Below are 20,648 nucleotides of genomic sequence, written 5' to 3' on the forward strand. Positions count from 1 at the left end.
GGGCTGCACGTGGGAGGAGGGACAGCTCCTGCGTGGGAACAGAACGGCTTGTGCAGATATGGGAAGTAAGGAAGGACCTATCTGATGGCTTTGATTTCCCCTGAAGTCAGTGAGGTCATCTCCTGAGAATGGAGGGAAATGAAAAGTCACAGGTCTGAGGATGGGTATGTTTGACCCAGTCACTGTGGAGAGTGAGATGGCAGATTGACCACAAGTACATAGCATGTGCAAAGGCCCTGTGGGAGGGATTGTGGCAAGAATAGGTTAAAGGAGCCTCTTAAAGGCTGGAGCACAGAGCCAGAGAAAGACTGGCCAAAATGAGGTCTGATATTTAAGTGGCAGTGATATACAGTTGACCCTTGAACAGCATGGGTTTAACTATGTGGGTCTTCTTCTACATGGTTTCCCCCCCCCATAAATACAGTACAATACTGGGGCGCCTGGGTGGCTCAGTCGGTTAAGCGTCTGCCTTCAGCTCAGGTCATGATCCCAGGGTCCTGGGACTGAGTCCTGTGTCAGGCTCCCAGCTCAGCGGGAAGCTTGCTTCTCCCTTTCTCTCTGCCCCTCCCCCACTCATGTTTTCTCTCTCTCTCTCTCAAAATAAATAAACTCTTTAAAAAAAAATACAGTACAGTACTGTAAATGTATTTTCTCTTCCTTACAATATTATTTTTAAAGTAAGCTCTATGCCCAACATGGGGCTCGAACTCACAACCCTGAGATCAAGTCACTGAGCCAGCCAGGCGCCACCACGCCCCCCCGCCTTATGATATATATATTTTTTTTATTTGAGAGAGAGAATGAGAGATAGAGAGCACGAGAAGGAAGAGGGTCAGAGAGAGAAGCAGACTCCCTGCTGAGCAAGGAGCCCAACATGGGACTCGATCCCAGGACTCCAGGATCATGACCTGAGCCGAAGGCAGTCGCTTAACCAACTGAGCCACCCAGGTGCCCCGCCTTATGATATTCTTAATAACATTTTCCTTTCTCTAGCTTCCTTTATTGTAAGAATACAGTGTATAATACACATACATACAAAATATGTGCTGACCAACTGTTTATCCTACTGATAAGGCTTCTGGTCAACTGTAGGCTACTAGCAGTTAAGTTTTTGGTGAGTTGGATTGTACGTGGGTTTTCACCCCCACATTGTTCAAGGCTCAACGGCACTATGTGTCTGACAGAGCAAGATGTGCTAGTCAAGAGTAGGAGAGGCTGTAACGAGGAAATGAATAAAGCACAAAATCGCCCTGATCTGACACAGGAAAGGTTCATGCCTCATTCGTGCAGTTTGGGAGTTCAGGTGACCTTCCTCCTTCGTGTAGGTACCCCATCTAGAACATGTCTTGGATGTCTGCGGCAGGGTAGGAGTGGGCTGAGGATCACCTGGGGTGTTTCGAAGGGCCAGGCCGGAAAGTGGCTTTCCTTACTTCCACCCACGTCCAGTCCCAAGCCCGCAGCACCGGCCTTACGGAAGGCAGGCTGGAGACTGTCGTCTTCCCGGATGCTCAGGAAGAAGCGCCGGTGCGGTGGGCAGACACCGTAGTCTCTGCTGCAACCCAACCTTCTGAGCGCCAAACCAGCCGGTCTTTCTTCTCACACATAGCACACTCACGCTCTCCCCAAGGGACACCACCCAAAGTCCTGTCATGTCCCTGCATCTGGCTTGAAGCCTGGGGTCTCTGGTGACACTGGTGCCCCAGCCTCTTCTCATCCAAAGAGCCTCTTCCTGGGCCAGGGACCCATGGACCGGAAAGACAGGCACGCGGATCCCCTGGGGCACGCGATACAGTGGTGGGGCAGGGACGGCCCCGCAGGGAGGCTCCTTCACCCACTGGTCCTGCTTTGCCGGAGACTCCTGCTCACTGTTGGCATTGGCCCCGGCTCTTCCATCTGGGGGCCTCCTCCTTGGCCACCATCCACTTTGGCCACCTCTGAAATGGGTATGGTGGAGGCTGTCCTCCTGCGGGGATGCATACTCTCCTTCCTGCTCATGGTTGAGGTCCACGGTTGGAGGTCCAAGGGTCCTTTTACAGCTGCAAATTGTCAAGGACTTTCATTTGTGAGAGGAGGGGAGCCCCAGCGCATGGTTCCGGTGGCAATGCAATTCTCCACAGACCCATTTGCTTCTAGTCAGTTTTAGGTGCCCATAGCCACACTTACCCCAAGTCTTTTCATAGACAATTCTAGCACCTAACTTGTCTGCTAGTTCACCTCCATACCTCTCCTCTCCTCAATGACTGTCTTGAGGGTACTCAGAATAATAAATAGGAGGCATGCCCTAGTCTGATCCTGTCCTGAGGCACATTATCCAAGGGAAAAGTTTTACTGGGTTTTTGTTGCCCCCCGTTTTTCTTATTCCTCATCTTTTTCTACTTAGGGTGTAGAAGATTTTTCAACCCTGGAAGGCCCTGGATCTCCGGATTCTATTTCCCTTGAACACCATCTAATTCTTTCCCGAGCTCACCTCCTCCTCATAACTCCTCACCAAATGCAGACAACAGTAGCCGACAGAGAGGACTAGCTTCTGGCTTTCCAACCTCTTCTCCGTGGGTTGCCAGCTTGGAAGGCACGTGGGGTTCCTCTCAAGTTAGAGAAGGCAACAGCTTTACCAAACATTTTGCTAATGCATAACATAGTGAAGACCATTACAGCGCATCGTTAAAATTAAGTTCTGGGCATCACTTCTCTTTTTAACCAACTGCCTTTTTCTACTTGAGTTGGAGACACATTATCTAGTGCAGTATCTACAAACATTTCTCACCTCTGCAGGACCCTGATGAGAGGGTGGGAGCCAAGAGAAACAGGGGAGTGAGGGTCCTGCTCACAAGGGGACTGGCGTGAGTCTCTGGCTATAGGAGGAGTCAGCACTGGCTTGTCAGCAAAAGCACGGGACCCAGGGGTGTGCGGGAGGTTGGGAAACTCAGATCTGTGTTTGGGAAACCCCATCCCTGGAATGGGGTTCGTGTGGCCTTCCCAACCAGCCACATCCAGCTCCCACAGCCAGCCTCCAACTCAGAGGGAAAGGACGGATAGGGACAGGAAGATCCAGAAAGCTTCAAACCTCATCTCTGCTGCTCGAGGTAAGGATAAAACCGTTGACACAGGGCAGTTTGAGCCCTGTCCTTGGACTGCCCCCCAAATCCAAAGCGTCTCTCAACTCCAAACCATCATCTGGAGGTGGCACTGGTCCTGCTTGGAGGGCTCGGGGGTTAAGGCCGAAGCTGCTGAGGCCATGCTGTCATGTCTGCAAGAGTCAGGGCCCAGGGGTCCTGCAGGGAACCAAGGGAGGGGCTCTTGGTCCACAGACCAAGACGAGATCTGGGACGAGAAGCCAGTAGCTGGGGAGGGCTGGTGATGGCGTTCCTGTTTGGAGGGGGTGTAGCCCATGGTGCCTGCCCAAGGTCTGCCTTCAAATGTTTCTCTTCTGTGACGTTGAGCAAGTAGCTTAATCTCATCAGGCCTCACTTATCTCATCTGTGGAAGGGGAATGACAACCCTGCCTATCCCTTAATGACCATCGTGGACATTCAGCGAGAGTCCAGGGGAGGCTCTCAGCAGCACTGGGCCCGCCATTAGCAAAGAGCACTATTGCTAAGGCGTCAGGTCCTGTGCTAGGCATCTTACATGCAGGACTTCATTTGGTCCTTACACCCACACGTGCAAGGAGGTTCCTTTTCTTTCCATTTTACAAAAAAAGACACAGAGCTATGGAGAGGTTAAATTAACATGCCCACCTGGCTGATGAATGGGACATCCGGAGTCTTACTTAGGTCCGATTCTCAAGCTGCTGCCCTTAACCGCCCTGCTCTATTTGCCCTAACCGTGTGTCCCCAGGCATCGCCAAAGGTGAACGTTTCACTCGATACTGACGAAATAATCTGAAATCCACTAGCAAACAAAATGCACATCTTAATGTCATCGTTTGCTTTAAAACTACAGGCTATGATGTGTCGTTATGTAAGATGTGTTCACAGTGCCCTTTTTAAAGAGAACATCCTCCTCTTTGGCAGGAGTATCTGGATTCAGGCAAGACTTGGGACCCAGCAAAAGACTCTTGACTCTCCTCCTGTGACTACAGGTTACGACGTGGTAGATTTCTTCTCTGCATGTCTTTCCCTTTCAAGCCTCTTATCTTGAATAGCTTCCACTTTTCTGTAATCCACCTTAAAATGTCAGACTGCTAACAGACAGGTGTTCCTTAAAGCTGCAAGAGCTCCCTTGCCTCAGGCCATGTGCCCCACCAATGCCATTGTAGCGCACTGGGGAAGGCACCCTTCCTCACTCCCAGAGGGCTCCCTGGGAAACTCGAGTGTCCGAGGTGGCTACACTGGAAGCTGATTGGCACTGTTCACTTGACAACTGCAGGATGGCAGGCCTACCCCCTCAGACACGGCCGGCTGTGCTATTGGGGGGCCGTCAGCTCAGAAGTCTCCCAGACCTGCTGGCCCCTTAAGGCTGCCCGGCTTCCGTATCATGAACCCTTCCCCTTCCTTGAGCCACGACAGTGTGGCGGATGGACTGGCGGATAAATGTGAGACTCTCAACCGTGCCAGCAGAATCTCTTTTCCTGGTGATGTTTAAAAATATGAACCAGGGGGGGCGCCTGGGTGGCTCAGTCATTAAGCGTCTGCCTTCGGCTCAGGTCATGATCCCGGGGTCCTGGGATCGAGCCCCACATCGGGCTCCCTGCTGGGCGGGAAGCCTGCTTCTCCCTCTCCCACTCCCCCTGCTTGTGTTCCCTTTCTCGTTCTCTCTCTCTGTCAAATAAAGATTCTTTGTCTCCCTCTGCCCCTCCCCTCCCTTCTCGAATGCTCTCTAAAAAAAAAAAAAAAACCTCTCTAAAAAAAACAAAAAAACGAACCAGGTTTGTGAGTGTGCCACCCTGGCTGGAGCTGTGAGACAGACCAGAGAACCTCCAGATAATGCCCGAAGCCAGTGATGACCTCAACAGCGATGACCCTGCACAAGACCCCCTCCAAGGCACGGAGCTCGGGCAAAGGAGTTTGGCTTGTGCATCCTGAAGACTTGACATGATTAAGAGAGGCAAGAATGGGAAGGGAACAGCCTTTGTGAGCCAGTGTGACGGGTCACGAGGCAGCCTGGCCGGCAGGACTCACAAAACCACTTCAGGTGGGGCAGCGCAGGGCCAGAAGCTCATGTGCCCGGCCCCGGCTGAGAAAGAGGTCACCGACCAGTGATGTGTCAGACTGAGAACGATGGGGCTGGCTCCCGTTCCCCGCAAGTCCTTGGGGGGCTGCTGGCCCTTGCTATTTATTAATTTTTAAAAAATGCCCTGTGGGGGCGCCTGGGTGGCTCAGTTGATTAAGCGACTGCCTTCGGCTCAGGTCATGATCCTGGAGTCCCGGGATCAAGTCCCACATCGGGCTCCCTGCTCGGCAGGGAGTCTGCTTCTCCCTCTGGCCCTCTTCCCTCTCGTGCTCTCTATCTCTCATTCTCTCTCTCTCTCAAATAAATAAATAAAATCTTTAAAAAAATTGCACTGTGGGCCAGCCTAGTTTTAGTTAATGCCTAATAAAGGGAAAAACTGTTTACATAGCACCCCTGGGTCTGACACTGAGCAGCTGAAGTTAGCAAGATCCTTCACTTTCTGAGGTGACACAAGCCAGCAGCCTGGGAGGAAAACAGTTCTTTAGAAGCACGCCAGTCCCAGGTGACAGTGGCAACAGTTGAACATCATGTTAAATGAGACAAAATCAGGGTCAGGAGACCTCGAACCCCCGGGGGGGAAAAGGCCCAAGCTGCCCACTAGGCCGTCAGGGTGGGGCGCGGGAGCATCCAGAATGGATGGGCAAGTCGCTGCCCAGCTTGTGTGCACATCTCACAGTCCAGCTCACTCCACACTCTCTGGCTGCCTAACGCCCTCTGCCCAGCACATCAAACGAGTCCCCAAGTGGCCAGAGTCTGCGGGAAGTCCCGGGGGATGTCCTCTAGAGAGCCCTGCTTCTGACTCCCAGCTGTCACTCTGACGCCTGCTTCTCGCCCCCAGGGTGTCTTCTGTCTCCCCTGGCTGCTAAGACACCCCCGTGGTTCTCTAGCGGGCTTGGCTTTCCCACCTGCACAGGAGCCTGCCCCACACAAGTTCTGGTGACCTCAGTGACATGCCAGGCGACTGGTGTTAGGAGGTGGCTTTTAAGTTTCAGGCTGGGGCCTCGACCAAGCATTGACACCTAATATCTACGGAGAGCTGAGTGTGCTGGGGGCCAATGAAGAGCTTTGTGAGCTTGTTCTCTTCTCATCTGAAATTTACAATCAGCTAAGATAAGGAGAGTCATCACCCCCATTTTGTGGATGAGGAAACGGGGGCTCAGGGCGATGCACTCAACCAGCAAATGAGCAGCGGAACCGAGATCTGAACTTGAAACCAGTGCCGACACTGCTCTGTCACTTACGCGAGCTGCCCTGGGGAGCCACGGGCTTACTTTGGGAAGCACCTGGCAGCTGCCTGCCCCCTTCGTGACACACAGGTTCACTGTCTCAGAATGATCATGTCTTTTGCCCTGACTTTCCAAAGCATGAATTCCTACTAAGTTTCCACCAGTGAAGAGTGGTCTAGTAGAAAGTTCATACACTTTGCAGGCAGAACTAAAGGAGATTGTCACTTTCTGACTAAATAGCTACTTGACCTCGGACAAAGTGCTCTCTGAACCCACTTTCTCATCTACGAAATCAGCATAACACCACTTGTCCATAGGGGTGCTGTGAGGCTTTCACAGGGTCGTGTAAGTAAAGCCTAGTTCTCTTCTCTCCTCTCCTTAGCGGGGAACACCGAGGGGCAGGGAGGACCAGGAGGCGGCTCTCCAGAATGCTGGAAGCAGGCGCTTCCTCTCTGCGTGCATCTCCTGTGATCACCAACCCCGTGCTCATCCATCCCAGACTGCCTTCTGAGGTCCACACCCTCGGATGGTCCTGGCCCAGCCCGGGTGATGACAGCTCTGACTGGATTACAGATCTGAGGGCAAAATCCCTCCAGGGAGACCACTGCTAGCCAAACACATTAGTCTTCCGGTCCCGGAGCTCAGCTCTTTCAACCGATTCCAAGATGTTATTGCTTATGTGTTGTCAATTTGTCAACTACAGTGATGGGGAAGACTGCAGAAATACAGAAAAAGCTTGCCATCGTGCCACATGGGGATAAACCCTGTGGTTGTCACCTTGTATAACTCTGGAGACAAATGACTATGGATTATGTGAGGACAGAATTAAAATAATTGTGTGAGGGCCGGGAACTGTGGTTTTTCCTTCATAAAATATTCTTTAATATTTAATTATCTTTCAGTTTACAGAGTGAACGTTCTAGAGGAAACCTGATGAGGAGGATGTGGACTCGTCAGTAGCATGCCCACACATCCCTGCCTGCCGCCCTCCTTCTGCCTGCCGTGTCTCTGACTCAGCTCAGGGGGCTTGGGTCTGCTGCCCTGGCAGGAAGGACCCTACTGGGTGGGAAAGGTGGGGTGGGGGGGAGGGATTTCACTTGAATAAAGCCCTGGGCTGCTCGGGGAAGCTTGCCACCCAGCCCCTGCAGCTGGCTGCCTCTTTGCACTGAACACACACTTCGGGCTAAAGCAACGAGCCAGCACCATCCCTTCCCCGACACTGCCCTCCTGTGGCAGAGAAACAGGCCAGAGTGCTGGCAACACCAGCAACCGCTTTTAGGCTTAAAAGTGAACCAACAAAGTTTTAGAATGAGTCACACCCAGTATTTACACATCCTGAGAGATGGGTCCCTCAATTGAAGCAAGACAAACAGTCTGGGAAGGCTGAGTGTCTCAGGGGAAGCAGGAAGTCGAGGCCAGTGTCTATCCTAAGTTAGGGTCCGTGGACTGAGCCCCCAGGGCAGACAGTGGTGCACAGCTCAATGTGGCTTTTCGAAGAGGTATTCCAGATCTGGGGCACGCAGTCTCTGCTCTTTGTTTTTGTTTTTAGCAAAGTCTCTCAGCAGGGCCATGACTTCATTTTCAAATATTTCTGGGGCCGGTTTTGCTTCTGCAAGGGAAGAATGGGCAGAAAGAATGATGTCCGTTAATACTCAGGCATGGGGACCCTGACCCTTGAAACTCTGGCCTTTGCAAAGAACCAGTAAATACACAGCCTGTCTCTACTCTTCCTCTAAATATACATGGTGGCCTACAGCAGGAGCTGGTGAACCATGGCTGCCTGCACATGTAAACAGCTCTATTGGAACAGCTGCTCCCATCTGTTTACATACTGTCCACGGCTGCTTTTGCTCTAGGATGGCAGAGTTGAGTAGTTGGCAACAGAGACCATATGGCCACAAGACTAAACTATTTACCGTCTGGCCTTTTATGAACGAGTCGGCAGACCCCTGGCCTGTCCAAGCTCGGCGGCACTATTTTGTTCTGCACTTGGTATTTCAGTGTTTTCTGGGTATTGTGTTTCTCCCTCCAGCTTATACATTTCCTGAGGCAGAAGTCCTCGGTTGTACATGACAGACTAGTAGTTCTACCAACTTCAGCAAAAAAGAATTCATTAGAAGGCTATCAGCGGTACACAAAATGGACATGAACCAGGAGAACGAGATGCGGACGGATAGGCCCCAAGGGCATGGACAGCAAAGCCACGGGAGTGTCATCTCGGGGATGTGCAAGGCGGCCTGGCATGCCTGCTTACCTCCCACCTCTCTCTCCACCTGCAGACACTCGCTTCAGATTCCCATTACAAGCAAAGCCTCCCACGGAGGAAGCTTAGGTAATGTGCTCGAGAATGACCCTCCTGTCAAGACTACAACGCTGGGAGAGAGAATTCCTCAAAGCTTAACTCCCCCTCACTCAGCACACAGCCCAGCATCTAGTGGGCTTGGTGCTGGGGTTTTTTTGTAATGATCGAAATAAAGTCCAGGAGGTTTAGGCTTCCCCCAAGGACCGTGCAAGTTGGAAAGAGCACCGTGCTCATCCTAACAAGAAGAGCCAGAAAAACTACAAATAGCATGACTTTCTGTGAAGTCATCCAAGAACCGAGGTCACAGGGCAACCAAGTAGAACAAAATCTAAGGGAAGAGAAGCCCCTCAAAGGAGAAACTGCACATGAGCACCTGCTCGCCTGAGACAGGGCCCGGGAAGAAGACACACTGGATGCCATCTGGACAGGTAAGAAGAGTTCAGCTAAAATTTCGAACCTGCTGCTACAAGCCAGGTAGGGGCTAGCCACAGACACCACACGAGGGAGTGTGCGCCCCACGGGCTGTTCGCAACAAACCTCCAGAGTGTGCTCCTGACCGATGCCAGGTTCAGAGCAAGAGGTGGGAGAATGCCTCCCTCAGAGATGTAGGCCAGGAGCAGCCAACACGACACAGAAAGCACAAAGCCCAGCCCAGCCCTTCTCCTCTACCAAACAAAGGCCTTAAGAGACTGGGATTAGGTCTGCAAATCCTGTCTCCTACTTGGAACACGTGAAGACCCATTTGGGATGGTGAAAAGAGAAAAGGGGAAAAAAAAAAAAAAACTCGTCCTGTGGGACAGGCAGGGCCACGGAGAGAGCCCACCCAAGACCCAGGGCCACAGGGACTGAAGGTGAGCCAGGATAACGGAGACTGCCCTCCCAACTTTGCTCCCCACAAGTGGGAAGCAATAGAGATCTACTGCCGGGAAAGGTCAAGAGCTTAGAGAGATTCCCTTTGAGGCACAGAAACAGGAGGAAGGCTGAGAGCTGAGGGTAGAACAGGAACATGGAGAAATACCCTCTGGAAATTCAGCCCCTACTCTACGCAGATGGTAGCAACAGAGGCTTATGGTGCAGTGAAGGGGAGCAAAGCAATAACAGAATCTAGGTGAGCTTAACTCCTAACTAGACTGACTTGATCCCCATACTAACAGCCTACTGAAAGCATGCCCATTTCTAGGCATAAATACTATTTACTTTGCTCTTTACGGTCTTACTTATGTCTAAGTACTCAATCAAAAACTATGAGATACACATGTGCACAGAAGAAGAAAAACACAACACACTGTGAAGGGACAAAGAAATCAAGAGAAAAAGCCTCGGGGATGACCCAGATGTTACAACTATTATGGAATTTAAAGTAATTAATATGTTAGGGCACCTGGGTGGCTCAGTCATTTAAGCATCTGCCTTCAGCTTGGGTCATGATCCTGGAGTCCCGGGATGGAGACCTACATCAGGCTCCCTGCTCAGTGGGGAGTCTGCTTCTCCCTCTGCCCTTCCCCCTGCTCATGCCCTCTCTCTCTCCCACTCTCTCTCAAATAAATAAATAAAATCTTTAAAAAAATAACTAAAATATTATAGGTTCTAGTAGAAAAAGTAGACAAGGGGCACCTGGGTGACTCAGTCAGTCAAGTGTCTGCCTTCAGCTCAGGTCAAGCCCAGGGTCCTGGGATCGAGCCCTGCATCAGGCTCCCCACTCAGCAGGGAGTCTGCTTCTCCCTCTGCCCTTTCCCCTGCTCATGCCCTCTCTCTCTCTCCCATTCTCTCTCTCAAATAAATAAAATCTTAAAAAAAAAAAAGGAATATGTTAAAGGCTCTAGCAGAAAAAGTAGACAAAATGTAGGAACAGATGAGCAACTCCACTAAAGAGCTGGAAATTGTAAAAGCCAAATGTAAATGTTAAAAATACAGTAGCAAATAAGCAGGTTGACCTCAACAGGCTCATCAAGAGACTCAACCCTGCAGTCAAGGAAAGAACTGGCAAACTGGAAGACAGATCAATTAGTCTTACCCAATACAAATTCCCCAAACTGATACATAAAAAGAAAAGACTTAGACACAAAACAGAATCCAAAAGCTGTAGGGTAAAAGTAAACAGTGTAATGGGATCCAACATGCCCAGAGAACCCAAGCAGGAAAAATACCAAGAACAAACATCAAGACATATCATATTCAACAGCTAAAAACCAAAGATGAAATGCTGTAAACATTCAAGAAGAAAAGATACATTACATATATAGGAATAAAGAGACACAGCGGACCTCTTGTCAGAAACTACAAGAACCAGGAAACAGCACATGGTAACGCTACACGAATTGGAAGTTGAAGGTGCGATGAAGGTAACCAAAACAGCAAACCCAAACCCAGCACAGCTCCCGACCGAAAGACTCAATCCTGCACACTAACAGCAAAACAGGTGGGCCCCTGTAAAGTGCTGAAAGAAAATACTGTGAACCTGTAATTCTATACCCAGTGAAGTATCTTTGAAAAATGAGAAAAACAGAGATAATTCCTAATAACAGAGCTGCACTACAAGAAATATTAAAGGAAGTTCTTCAGGCAGAAGGAATACGATACCAGATAGAAACATGGATCTCTACAAAGAAATGAAGATCTCCAGAGAGCACTAAAATAAAGGTAAATATAAAATATATTTGACACACTGTTATTTATTGTTGTACATATATAAGACATACTATAAAAATTATAATTTAAGGGCGCCTGGGTGGCTCAGTCGTTAAGCGTCTGCCTTCAGCTCAGGTCATGATCCCAGGGTCCTGGGATTGAGCCCCGCATTGGGCTCCCTGCTCAGCGGGAAGCCTGCTTCTCCCTCTCCCACTCCCCCTGCTTGTGTTCCCTCTCTCGCTGTGTCTCTCTCTGTCAAATAAATAAAATCTTTAAAAAAGTAAAAAAATAAAAAAAATATATAATTTATATAAATTACACATATAAAATATAACTTATTCTTTTCCTTATTTTAAACTGCTCTAAAGATAATTGTCTAAAATATAGTGTAGGCTTACAATATAAGAAGAAGTAAAAAGTACGATTACAACAGCACTAAAGATGGGGGGAGGAATTGGGAGTATATTATTGTGAAGTTCTCACATCCTATGTGATGCAGTATAATATAACTTGAAAGGAGACTGATTCATTAAGGATGTGTATTGTAAAGCCTAAGGCAATCACTACAAAAAAATGATAACAGGAAGTATAAACAATAAACCAACAACGGAGGTCATACGAAATTTAAATTCTCAATTAAAAAAACATGGAAAATAGAAGGGAAAAGGAAAAAAGATGGAAAAAACAGGCAACAAAAAGACAGTAATTTTAACTCAACCCCATTGTTCACTGAATAAATGCAAATGGCCAAATACCCCAATGAAAAGACAGAGACTATAAGACTGAATAAAAGAGACTACAGGGCACCTGGGTGACTCAGTCGATTAAGCGTCTGCCTTCGGCCCAGGTCATGATCCCAGGGTCCTGGGATCGAGCCCCACCATCAGGCTCCCTGCTCATCAGGGAGTCTGCTCCTCTCTCTCCTTCTGCCTGCCGCTTTGCCTACTTGTGCTCTCTCTCTATCTCTGTCAAATAAATAAATAAAATCTTTAAAAAAAAAAAAATTCATCGGGCACCTGGGTGGCTCAGTTGGTTAAGCGACTGCCTTCAGCTCAGGTCATGATCCTGGAGTCCCGGGATCGTGTCCTGCATCGGGCTCCCCGCTCGGCAGGGAGTCTGCTTCTCCCTCTGACGCTCTCCCCCCTCATGCTCTCTCTCTATCTCATTCTCTCTCTCAAATAAATAAAATCTTTAAAATAAAATAAAATAAAATAAATTCATCATATTAATAAACTAAGGGAAAAGAAATCATATGACCAAATTATCACCTCTACAGAAATGCCTAGAAAGCACCTGACAAAATTCAACATCTATTTATGAAAAAAAGGCTCAATATACTACAAGCAGAAGGAAATTTTCTCAATCTGATAAAAGGCATTTACGACTAACCTAGAGTTAACAGTATATTAATAGTGAAAGACTGAATACTTTCCCCCTAACACTGGGAACAAGCCAAGGATGCTCTCACTGCCACTATTCAGCCATTACACCGGAGAACCCAGACAGTGCAATAAAGCAAATTAATGATATAAAGGGCATACAGACTGGAAAAGAAGAAAACATTCTCTGTTCACAGATGACACAGCTGTCTACACAGAAAATCCCAAAGAATCTACAAAACAGCTTCTCGATCTGAGTGAGCTTAGCAAGGTCACGGTATACAAAAATCAACTGTATTTCTACATTCTACCAACAACGGGAAATTGAAAATTTTTCTTAAAGTACCATTTATAATAGCACCAAAATATATGAAATACTTAGGTACAAATCCAGCAAAATATGTCCAAAATATGCTGAAAACTACAAAAGATGGATTGTAGCAGTCAGACTTCTAGAATGGCCCCCAGTGATCTCCACCTGGGTATCATGCTTTTGTGTGATTCTCACCCCTACTCCCTGCCCTGGGCTGGACCTAACGACTTGATTCTAACCAACAGAATACAGCAAGGATAACACAATGTAATTTCCGTGACTAGGTTACAAAACACTGAGACTTCCATCTTGCTAGCAGACTCCTCTCTTGCCTTCTTGGCTTGCACACTTTGAAGAAGCAAGTTTCCAAGTAGGAGAGGCCCTTGGGACAAGGAACAGAAGGCAGCCTCTAGGCAACAGTTAGCAAAGAACCTAGGCCTGCGGGTGGGGAACCTATGAGGAACTTAATTGTGCCAACACCAGAGAGAACTTAAAGCAGATCCTCCCCTAGCTGAGCCTCCGGATGAAACCCCAGACCCTAGGCTGACACCTTGGTTATAACTTCGTGACAGATTAAAGCACAGCACCCAACTAAGCCATGAGTGGATTCCAGATCCACAAAAAGGTTGAGATATTAAAGGTGGGTTTGTTTAAAGCCAGTAAGTTTTGGGGTAATTTGTTACACAACAACAGATAATATGCTGATTAAAGAAGTCAAAGACCCAAGGGCGCCTGAGCGGCTCAGTCAGTTAAGCGGCTGTCTTTGGCTCAGGTCATGATCTCAAGGTCCTGGGATCGAGCCCCACGTCGGGCTCCATGTCAGGCTCCCTGCTCAGCAGGAAGTCAGCTTCTCCCTCTCCCTCTGTCCCTCTCCCCAGCTCATGTGCTCACTCTCTATCTCAAATAAATTTTTTTAAAATATTAAATGTTAAAAAAAAAGAAGTCAAAAACCAAAATAAATGGGAGATACAGCATGTTCATAGATTAGACAATTCTAAATTGCTAAAGGAATTTTCCCAAATTGATCTCTTGATCAACACAACTCCAATCAAAATCCAAGTAGGGTTTTTTTTTGGAGAAACTGAACAGGTGATTCTAAAACTATAAAATTCCTAGAAGAAAACAGAGAAAATCTTTGTGACTTCGGATAAGGCAGATTCTTAAGACACAGTATGAAAAGCACAATCCACCAACTCACCAAGTAAAATATTGTACTTCACCAAAATTAAAAACTGCTCTTCGAAAGACAATGTTAAGAAAATGCGAAGATAAGCCATAAGCAAGGAGAAAGAAATTTGCAGGACGTGTATCTGACAAAGGATTTGAATCTGACATAAATAAGGAACACTCAAAACTCAATTAGAAAATGAACCAACCCGATTAAGAAAAAAACAAAGGTGGGCTAAGATTTGAAGACACATGCTAGCAAAGATGTATGAATGGCAAATAAGCACTTAAAACAGACCCTCAAGGGGCGCCTGGGTGGCTCAGCCGTCTGCCTTCAGCTCAGGTCATGATCCCAGGGTCCTGGGATTGAGTCCCACATCGGTCTCCCTGCTCTGCAGGAGGCCTGCTTCTCCCTCACCCACTCCCCCTGCCTGTGTTCCCTCTCTTGCTGTGTCTTTCTCTGTCAAGTAAATAAAAATAAAATCTTTAAAAAAAAAAAAAAAAAGACCCTCAATATCCTTAATCATCAGGGCCATGTCAACTCACTACAGTGAAAGATCACTGCCTATTTCTTAGAATGGCTAAAAACAAAAACAAAATCCTGATAATACCAAGTGCTGGTGAGGATGGGGAACTTCACATCCAGTCCCTGACAACTGCTAGTTTGTTTTCTACCCCTATAGTTTTGCCCTTCCCAGAATATCATAAAAATGGCATCATACAGTATGGATGGCTGGACTTGGGAGTCTGGTCTCTTCCACTCAACACAAGAGTGAGCAAACTATAGGCTCCTGCCTGTTTTTGCATGGCCTGTGCGCTAAGAATGACTTTTAAATGGTTCAAGAAAAAAGTCAAAAGGGTATTTCGTGACACACGAAAATTCTATGAAATTCAAAGTTCAGTGTCTGTCAATAAAATCTGACTGCAACACCGTAGCAGTGGCAGCGTGTGTGCTCCAGCGGCAGGAGTGAAGACTCAAGACAAAGACGGTAGGGTCTGTGCAGCCTGAAGTACTTCCTCCCTGTCCCGTTACAGAAAGTTTGTCATTAACTCTTACCATACGACTCAGTGACCCTTCTCCTGGGTATGTATCCAAGAAAAACTACAACCTACATCCACAAAAAGCTATATGTGAACACTGATAGTGGCTTTATTCAGAATCACCAAAAACTGGAAACACCCTGACGTCCCTCAACCGGTCAACAGATAAACTGGGGGGGTACAGTCACATGGTGGACTTTTACTCAACAATACTAAAGGACCAGAGAGGAAATATTTTATACTTTGTGGGCTTCCCAATATTTATATATGCCTTGAGACTCCGTATTATCACCCTTTATACTCAGAACCTACAGAATGGTTTCTATTTTATGACTCAAATCTGGACTGGGAACATAAAACCAGAAGACCCAGAGTGTGACAGAAATGGATGAGATGTACCCTAATATCCATTCTCCCATTTTGCCTTGACAAGAGAACCCCCGCTGCAACTGGATGCATGAAATAAGACTATATTATTTTTTCATCGTGACTAGGCGTCATCATGTGACTGAACTGTGGCCAATGGAAAACTATTGGAAGTGTGGTGCATAATCTCCTGAGAAGGATTTATAAAAAATAAGGCGTGTGCTTCTACACATTTTCTCCTGGCTGAAACACAGACGTGACAGAGAGAGCCACAGCAACCACCTTCGACCACAAGGTAGACAGCACATGCTGAGGAAGAAGGAACACGTCAAGGGGAATCTGGACCTCATGACTTCTGAATAGAATGCCTACCTCTGGACTGCTGTTATGAGAGAGAAGTACAGTCCTGATTTGTTTAGGCTATTATTGTTTCGATTTTTTTTATTTTAACCTGATAGCCGAAGATAATCCTAACTACACAGAGTGAGAACGGTTCTTCCCAAAGGCAGTGCTGGAGTGAGACTATCGAGGAGCTCTTGCTATGTAGCTTTCTAGAGCTGTCAGGTTCCACACCATTCCCAGCCTGGTTTTTCTGTAATTCTGCCTTTCCACACCATTCCACTAAACTCCCTTTTTGCTTACGTTAGACAGGTTTCTATTGCTTGCCAACAAAGAACTTTAATAAAACAATTTTGCACGCTTTGAAAAATTTGGAGAGTGCTGGGGTTGAGTATCGACTTCATGAACAAAGAAAAAAATTGCCTAGGACACAATTCCAGACCCAGATCAGCGCGAGTCATCCTATTTTTCACACCATGCTGCTTGCTGATCATGCCCAGTACCTGTGGCCCAGTAGTAAATATCCCAGTCATTACTGGGCTCATTAATCAGACGATCATAGAGGTTCAGCTGTTTCTCAGTCATGTGGTGCAGATATTCTTTAGCAAAGAGGCTAAAACAAGAAAGAGAGAGAACAAAGTTGAAAAAGCTATCTCCAATAAAAGAGAAAGTGACACCAAGTCTCGTATTTCCCTACCTAAGCAGAATACAGTTTTCCAACATTCCCCTCTTTCTGCTCTCATAGAGCAGCCGGGCTCTTTTGGTTTCTATGGACTCATCAGTTCGCTCCTGCCATGGAGGCAAAGGGATTTCAATCATGTCTTTTTGGGAATCTGTTGGGCTATCACCTCTGTAGAAACGGCCGAAAGATGATGTGCTGAGCAAAGGAGACACTAGATGGCGCCTTGACAGAGCAAGCATCTGAAATAAACCACAAACATCTTTATAAAGACTACCATCACTGTCATTCACTCAACACTTATTAGGTGCTAAATGCATTCAATCTCATTTAGTTCTTAAGAAATTATGTTGACGGGCACCTGGGTGGCTCAGTTGTTAAATGTCTGCCTTTGGCTGAGGTCATGATCCCAGGTCCTGGGATCGAGACCTGCATTGGTCTCCCTGCTCAGCAGGAAGCCTGCTTCTCCCTCACCCACTCCTCCTGCTTGTGTTCCCTCTCTGTCAAATAAATAAATAAAATCTTTAAAAAAAAAATTATGCTGATACTGTCCCCACTTTATAGCATAGGAAGCTGAGGCTCAGAGAGGTTAAATAACTTACCAAGGTCACCCAAATAGTCCCTGCAGTTAGGATTGGAACCCAACCCTAACTGCAAATGTGCTCTTAACTAGTACCTTTCCGGAAATTCTCCAGCAGAAATATTTTCTCCTTCCTTTATATTCCTTTAAAATTCTTATAGAATGGTATATATATTAGTCACTTGCTTGTGTTGACATCTGAGCATACAGTGATGGCACGGTCCCCAATGCCCCAAAGGCTCCCAATCTAGAGAAGGGCAAAACCTATCAAGATGCAGTGAGAAGGTAGCGACACCAGCAAGATGATGGAACAGGAAGTCCCACACTCTCTCTCATGGAGACACCAACTCAGCAATACATGGACCAATTCCCTTTATGAGAAATCCAGAAACCAGGTCACAGACTCCTGAAAAAAGAAGCCAGCAAATCCCTGAACTGGGAATTTACACACACAAGCCTAGAGAAGACCTATCCACACAAAAAGTCTGAGAGACTCCTGGAATCTCTAGCCAAGCTGACTGGTGAGGGTCGTTCTCTAGCCAGTCCAAAAAGACTGGGAGGGGTGACTTTTTTCAAGTGTGGATCCAACATAAAGTTGTAAGGAACATGAAGAAACAGAAATACATGGTCCAATCAAAGGAACAAAATAAATCCCTAGAAGCCGACCCTAAAGAAACAGAGGCATATGAATTACCTGACAAAGAATTCAAAACAACTGTCAACAAAATGTTCAATTAGCTTAAGAAAACAAGGCATGAACAGAATATCAACAGAAGAAATATTAAAAAGAACCAAACAAATTTTGGAACTGAAGAATACAATAACCAAATGAAAAAAATTCACTACGGGGGTTAACCGGCAGACTTGATCAAGCTGAAGAAAGAATCAGTGAACTCAAAGACAGGTCATTTGAAATTTCCCAATCAGACGAAGAAAAAAAAAAAAGAATGAAAAAGATTAAAATGCGCCCAAGGGACTTATAAGACATCATCGAGCAGACGAATATAAGTATTATAGGAACCCACAAGGAGAAAAGAGAAAGGGGCAGAAAACTTATTTAAAGAAACAGCCAGGGGCAGCTGGCTGGCTCAGTCAGTAGAGCATGCGACTCTTGATCTCGGGGTCACGAGTTCAAGCCTCACGTTGGGTATATAGCTTACTTAAAAAAAATAACAATGATAATACAAAGAAATGGCTAAAAACTTCCCAAATTTGGTGAAAGAAATGAACATCCAAATTCAAGAAGCCCAAAGGACCCAAAGGACAACAGACAGCAACACAAAAGCATATGAAAGCATAAAGATCACTGGTAAAGATAAATATATGGCAAATACAGGATACTGTAATAGTGGCACATAATTCTGGTATAAAAGTTAAAATAGAAAAACATAAGCTAATGGATATAAGACACAAAAACATGTAACTGTGGGGGCACCCGGTGGTACAGTTGGTTAAGTGACCAACTCTTGGTTTCTGCTTGGGTCGTGATCTCAGGGTCCTGAGATCCAGCCCTGTGCTGGGGCTCTGCAAGTCCGCTTGGGACACTCTCCCTCTGCCCCTTCCTCCCCACCCCCCACCTCCGTACACATGCACGTTCTCTCTCAAATAAATAAATCTTTTTAAAAAATATATGTAATTATAATATCAATAATGTAAACTGTGAGAAGTAAAAGAGTAGTTTTTTTGGTACGTAACTGAAGTTAAAGTGTTACCAGCTTAAAATAGATTATTACGTTTTATGTAAGCCCCATGGTAACCAAGAAGAACACATCCATAGAAGATACACAATAGAAAATGAGAAAGGGTTTAAAGCTTGTCTACACACACACACACACACACACACACACACACACACGACAGTGAAACACAAAGCTGTAAGACTGATAGAAAACAATTAACAAAATGGCAATAATAAGTTCTTGATCAGTAATTATTTCACATGTAAATGAACTAAACTGTCCAATCAAAACACTAGAGTGGCTAAGTGGATTAAAAAACAGGATCCGGGGTGCCTGGGTGGCTCAGATGGTTAAGCATCTGCCCTCAGCTCGGGTCGTGATCTCAGGGTCCTGGGATCGAGCCCCATATCGGGCTCCTTGCTTGGCGGGGAGCCTGCTTCTCCCTCTCCCTCTACTGTTCCCCCTGCCTGTGCTCTCGCTCTCTCTGTCAAATAAATAAATAAAATCTTAAAAACAAAATAGGATCCAACTATATGCTGTTACTACAGATTCCTTTTAGATGTAAGAATACATATGCTGAAAGCAAAAGGATGAAAAAGATATTCCATGCAAATGGTAACCAAAGAGCAAAGATGGCCCTCCTTATGTCAATCAAAACAGGCTTTAAGTCAAAAATTGTCACGAGAGATACGGGACATTATTATATAATGATAACGGGGTAAATGTACTAGGAATATAAAACAATTATATATGCAAACAACATCAGAGCACCCAAACATATGAAGCAAACTGACAGAACTGAAGGGGGAAATAAACAGCAATACAATAAAAATAGATTTCAATATTCCACATTCAGTAATGGATAGAACATCTAGATAGAAGATCAATAAACAGAAGACCTGAACAACACTATAGACCAAATGGACCAAAACAGACACGTACAGAACATTTCACCCAACAGCAGAAGAATACATTATTTTCAAGGATGTATTCCTTGGATGGGAACACTCTCCAAGATAGATCACCTTAGGCTGCAAAACAAGTCTTACCAAATTAAAAAAGATTAAAATGATACAAATGACCACAGTGAAATGAAACTAGAGATCAACAACAGAAGGAACACTGGAAAATTCACCAATATGTGAAAATTAACACACTCTAGCTCATGAATAACCAATAGTTCAAATGGGTCAAAGAAGAAATCAAAAGGGGAATTCGAAAACATCTTGAGACCAACGAAAACGCAAGATACAAAAAAATTATGAGAAGAAGCACAAAAGCAGTACTGAGAGAAGTTCAGTGTGAAAAGCCTTCAACAAAAAAATGATCTTAAGAAGTGGAATCATAACAGGTATTAGACAAAAGAACAGACTTAAGAACACAGAGAAGCGGCGCACAGAGGCGGTGCAGCCAGCTCCACCTGGGAAACAGGTGAAACCTGAATTGGGTCTCTGAACGAGACAGGCACACAGTGGGCTAAGAAAAGAGTGGATGTGACCTGAATCTCCTATGTTGCAAGGCGGATCTCTCCTTGGTTCTGCCCTTGCCCTGGGCTATCGGGCAGCTGGATGCTCCTCGCAGTCTCCATTACTGCGTTAGAAGTCGAGACTCAATCCCCACTATGCCCTGCCCAGGACCCTAAAACCTCCACTCTCCTCACCCGTGTCAGACCCGGTAACATGGAGGCCACCGCCATCCTTCCCGACCCACACCGGAAGCCTACGGCGTGGCAACTTCCGGGAACTTCCGGACGCCTGAAATACGGACCTCACCGCTG

At 46.3% G+C, this 20,648-nt stretch overlaps 1 protein-coding gene and 1 long non-coding RNA gene across 4 annotated transcripts; both read right to left on the minus strand.

Annotated features, from left to right (window-relative positions):
* Positions 1 to 978: 978 nt before the first annotated feature.
* Positions 979 to 4,801, minus strand: LOC148162598 (uncharacterized). Its single transcript, XR_015766605.1, has 2 exons — positions 2,468 to 4,801; positions 979 to 2,036 (listed from the first exon to the last, which is right to left on the minus strand). It is a non-coding gene; the product is annotated as an uncharacterized LOC148162598 (long non-coding RNA).
* Positions 4,802 to 7,256: 2,455 nt separating this feature from the next.
* SDHAF2 (succinate dehydrogenase complex assembly factor 2) lies at positions 7,257 to 20,638 on the minus strand. 3 transcript variants are annotated; one of them, XM_088017559.1, is made up of 5 exons: positions 20,532 to 20,580; positions 17,215 to 17,346; positions 16,631 to 16,854; positions 16,437 to 16,546; positions 7,257 to 8,007 (listed from the first exon to the last, which is right to left on the minus strand). In XM_088017559.1, the coding sequence occupies exons 3-5, from the start codon at positions 16,852 to 16,854 to the stop codon at positions 7,877 to 7,879; spliced, it is 465 nt and encodes a 154-aa protein (XP_087873685.1). In that variant the 5' UTR covers positions 17,215 to 17,346; positions 20,532 to 20,580; the 3' UTR covers positions 7,257 to 7,876. The 3 variants fall into 3 exon arrangements, with proteins under 3 accessions (XP_087873685.1, XP_027974137.1, XP_027974139.1); XM_028118336.2 differs by lacking the exon at positions 17,215 to 17,346 and having other exon boundaries at positions 20,532 to 20,638; XM_028118338.2 differs by lacking the exons at positions 17,215 to 17,346; positions 20,532 to 20,580 and adding an exon at positions 20,370 to 20,505.
* Positions 20,639 to 20,648: the final 10 nt, after the last annotated feature.

The sequence above is a fragment of the Eumetopias jubatus genome, unplaced genomic scaffold, assembly GCF_037043125.1.
Source record: "Eumetopias jubatus isolate StellerSeaLion01/CBP00866 unplaced genomic scaffold, mEumJub1_p1.0 scaffold_13, whole genome shotgun sequence".
NCBI lineage: Eukaryota > Metazoa > Chordata > Mammalia > Carnivora > Otariidae > Eumetopias > Eumetopias jubatus.

What these genes read in the sequence shown, in the direction of transcription:
- SDHAF2 (XM_028118336.2), bottom strand. Translation starts at nt 20,567, where the DNA reads ATGGCGGTGGCCTCCATGTTACCGGGTCTGACACGG. An exon ending in TGTTACCGGGTCTGACACGG is followed by an intron (nt 16,855 to 20,531) that starts GTGAGGAGAGTG and finishes GGTTTATTTCAG; the next exon opens with ATGCTTGCTCTGTCAAGGCG. An exon ending in GAAAACTGTATTCTGCTTAG is followed by an intron (nt 16,547 to 16,630) that starts GTAGGGAAATAC and finishes TTCTTGTTTTAG; the next exon opens with CCTCTTTGCTAAAGAATATC.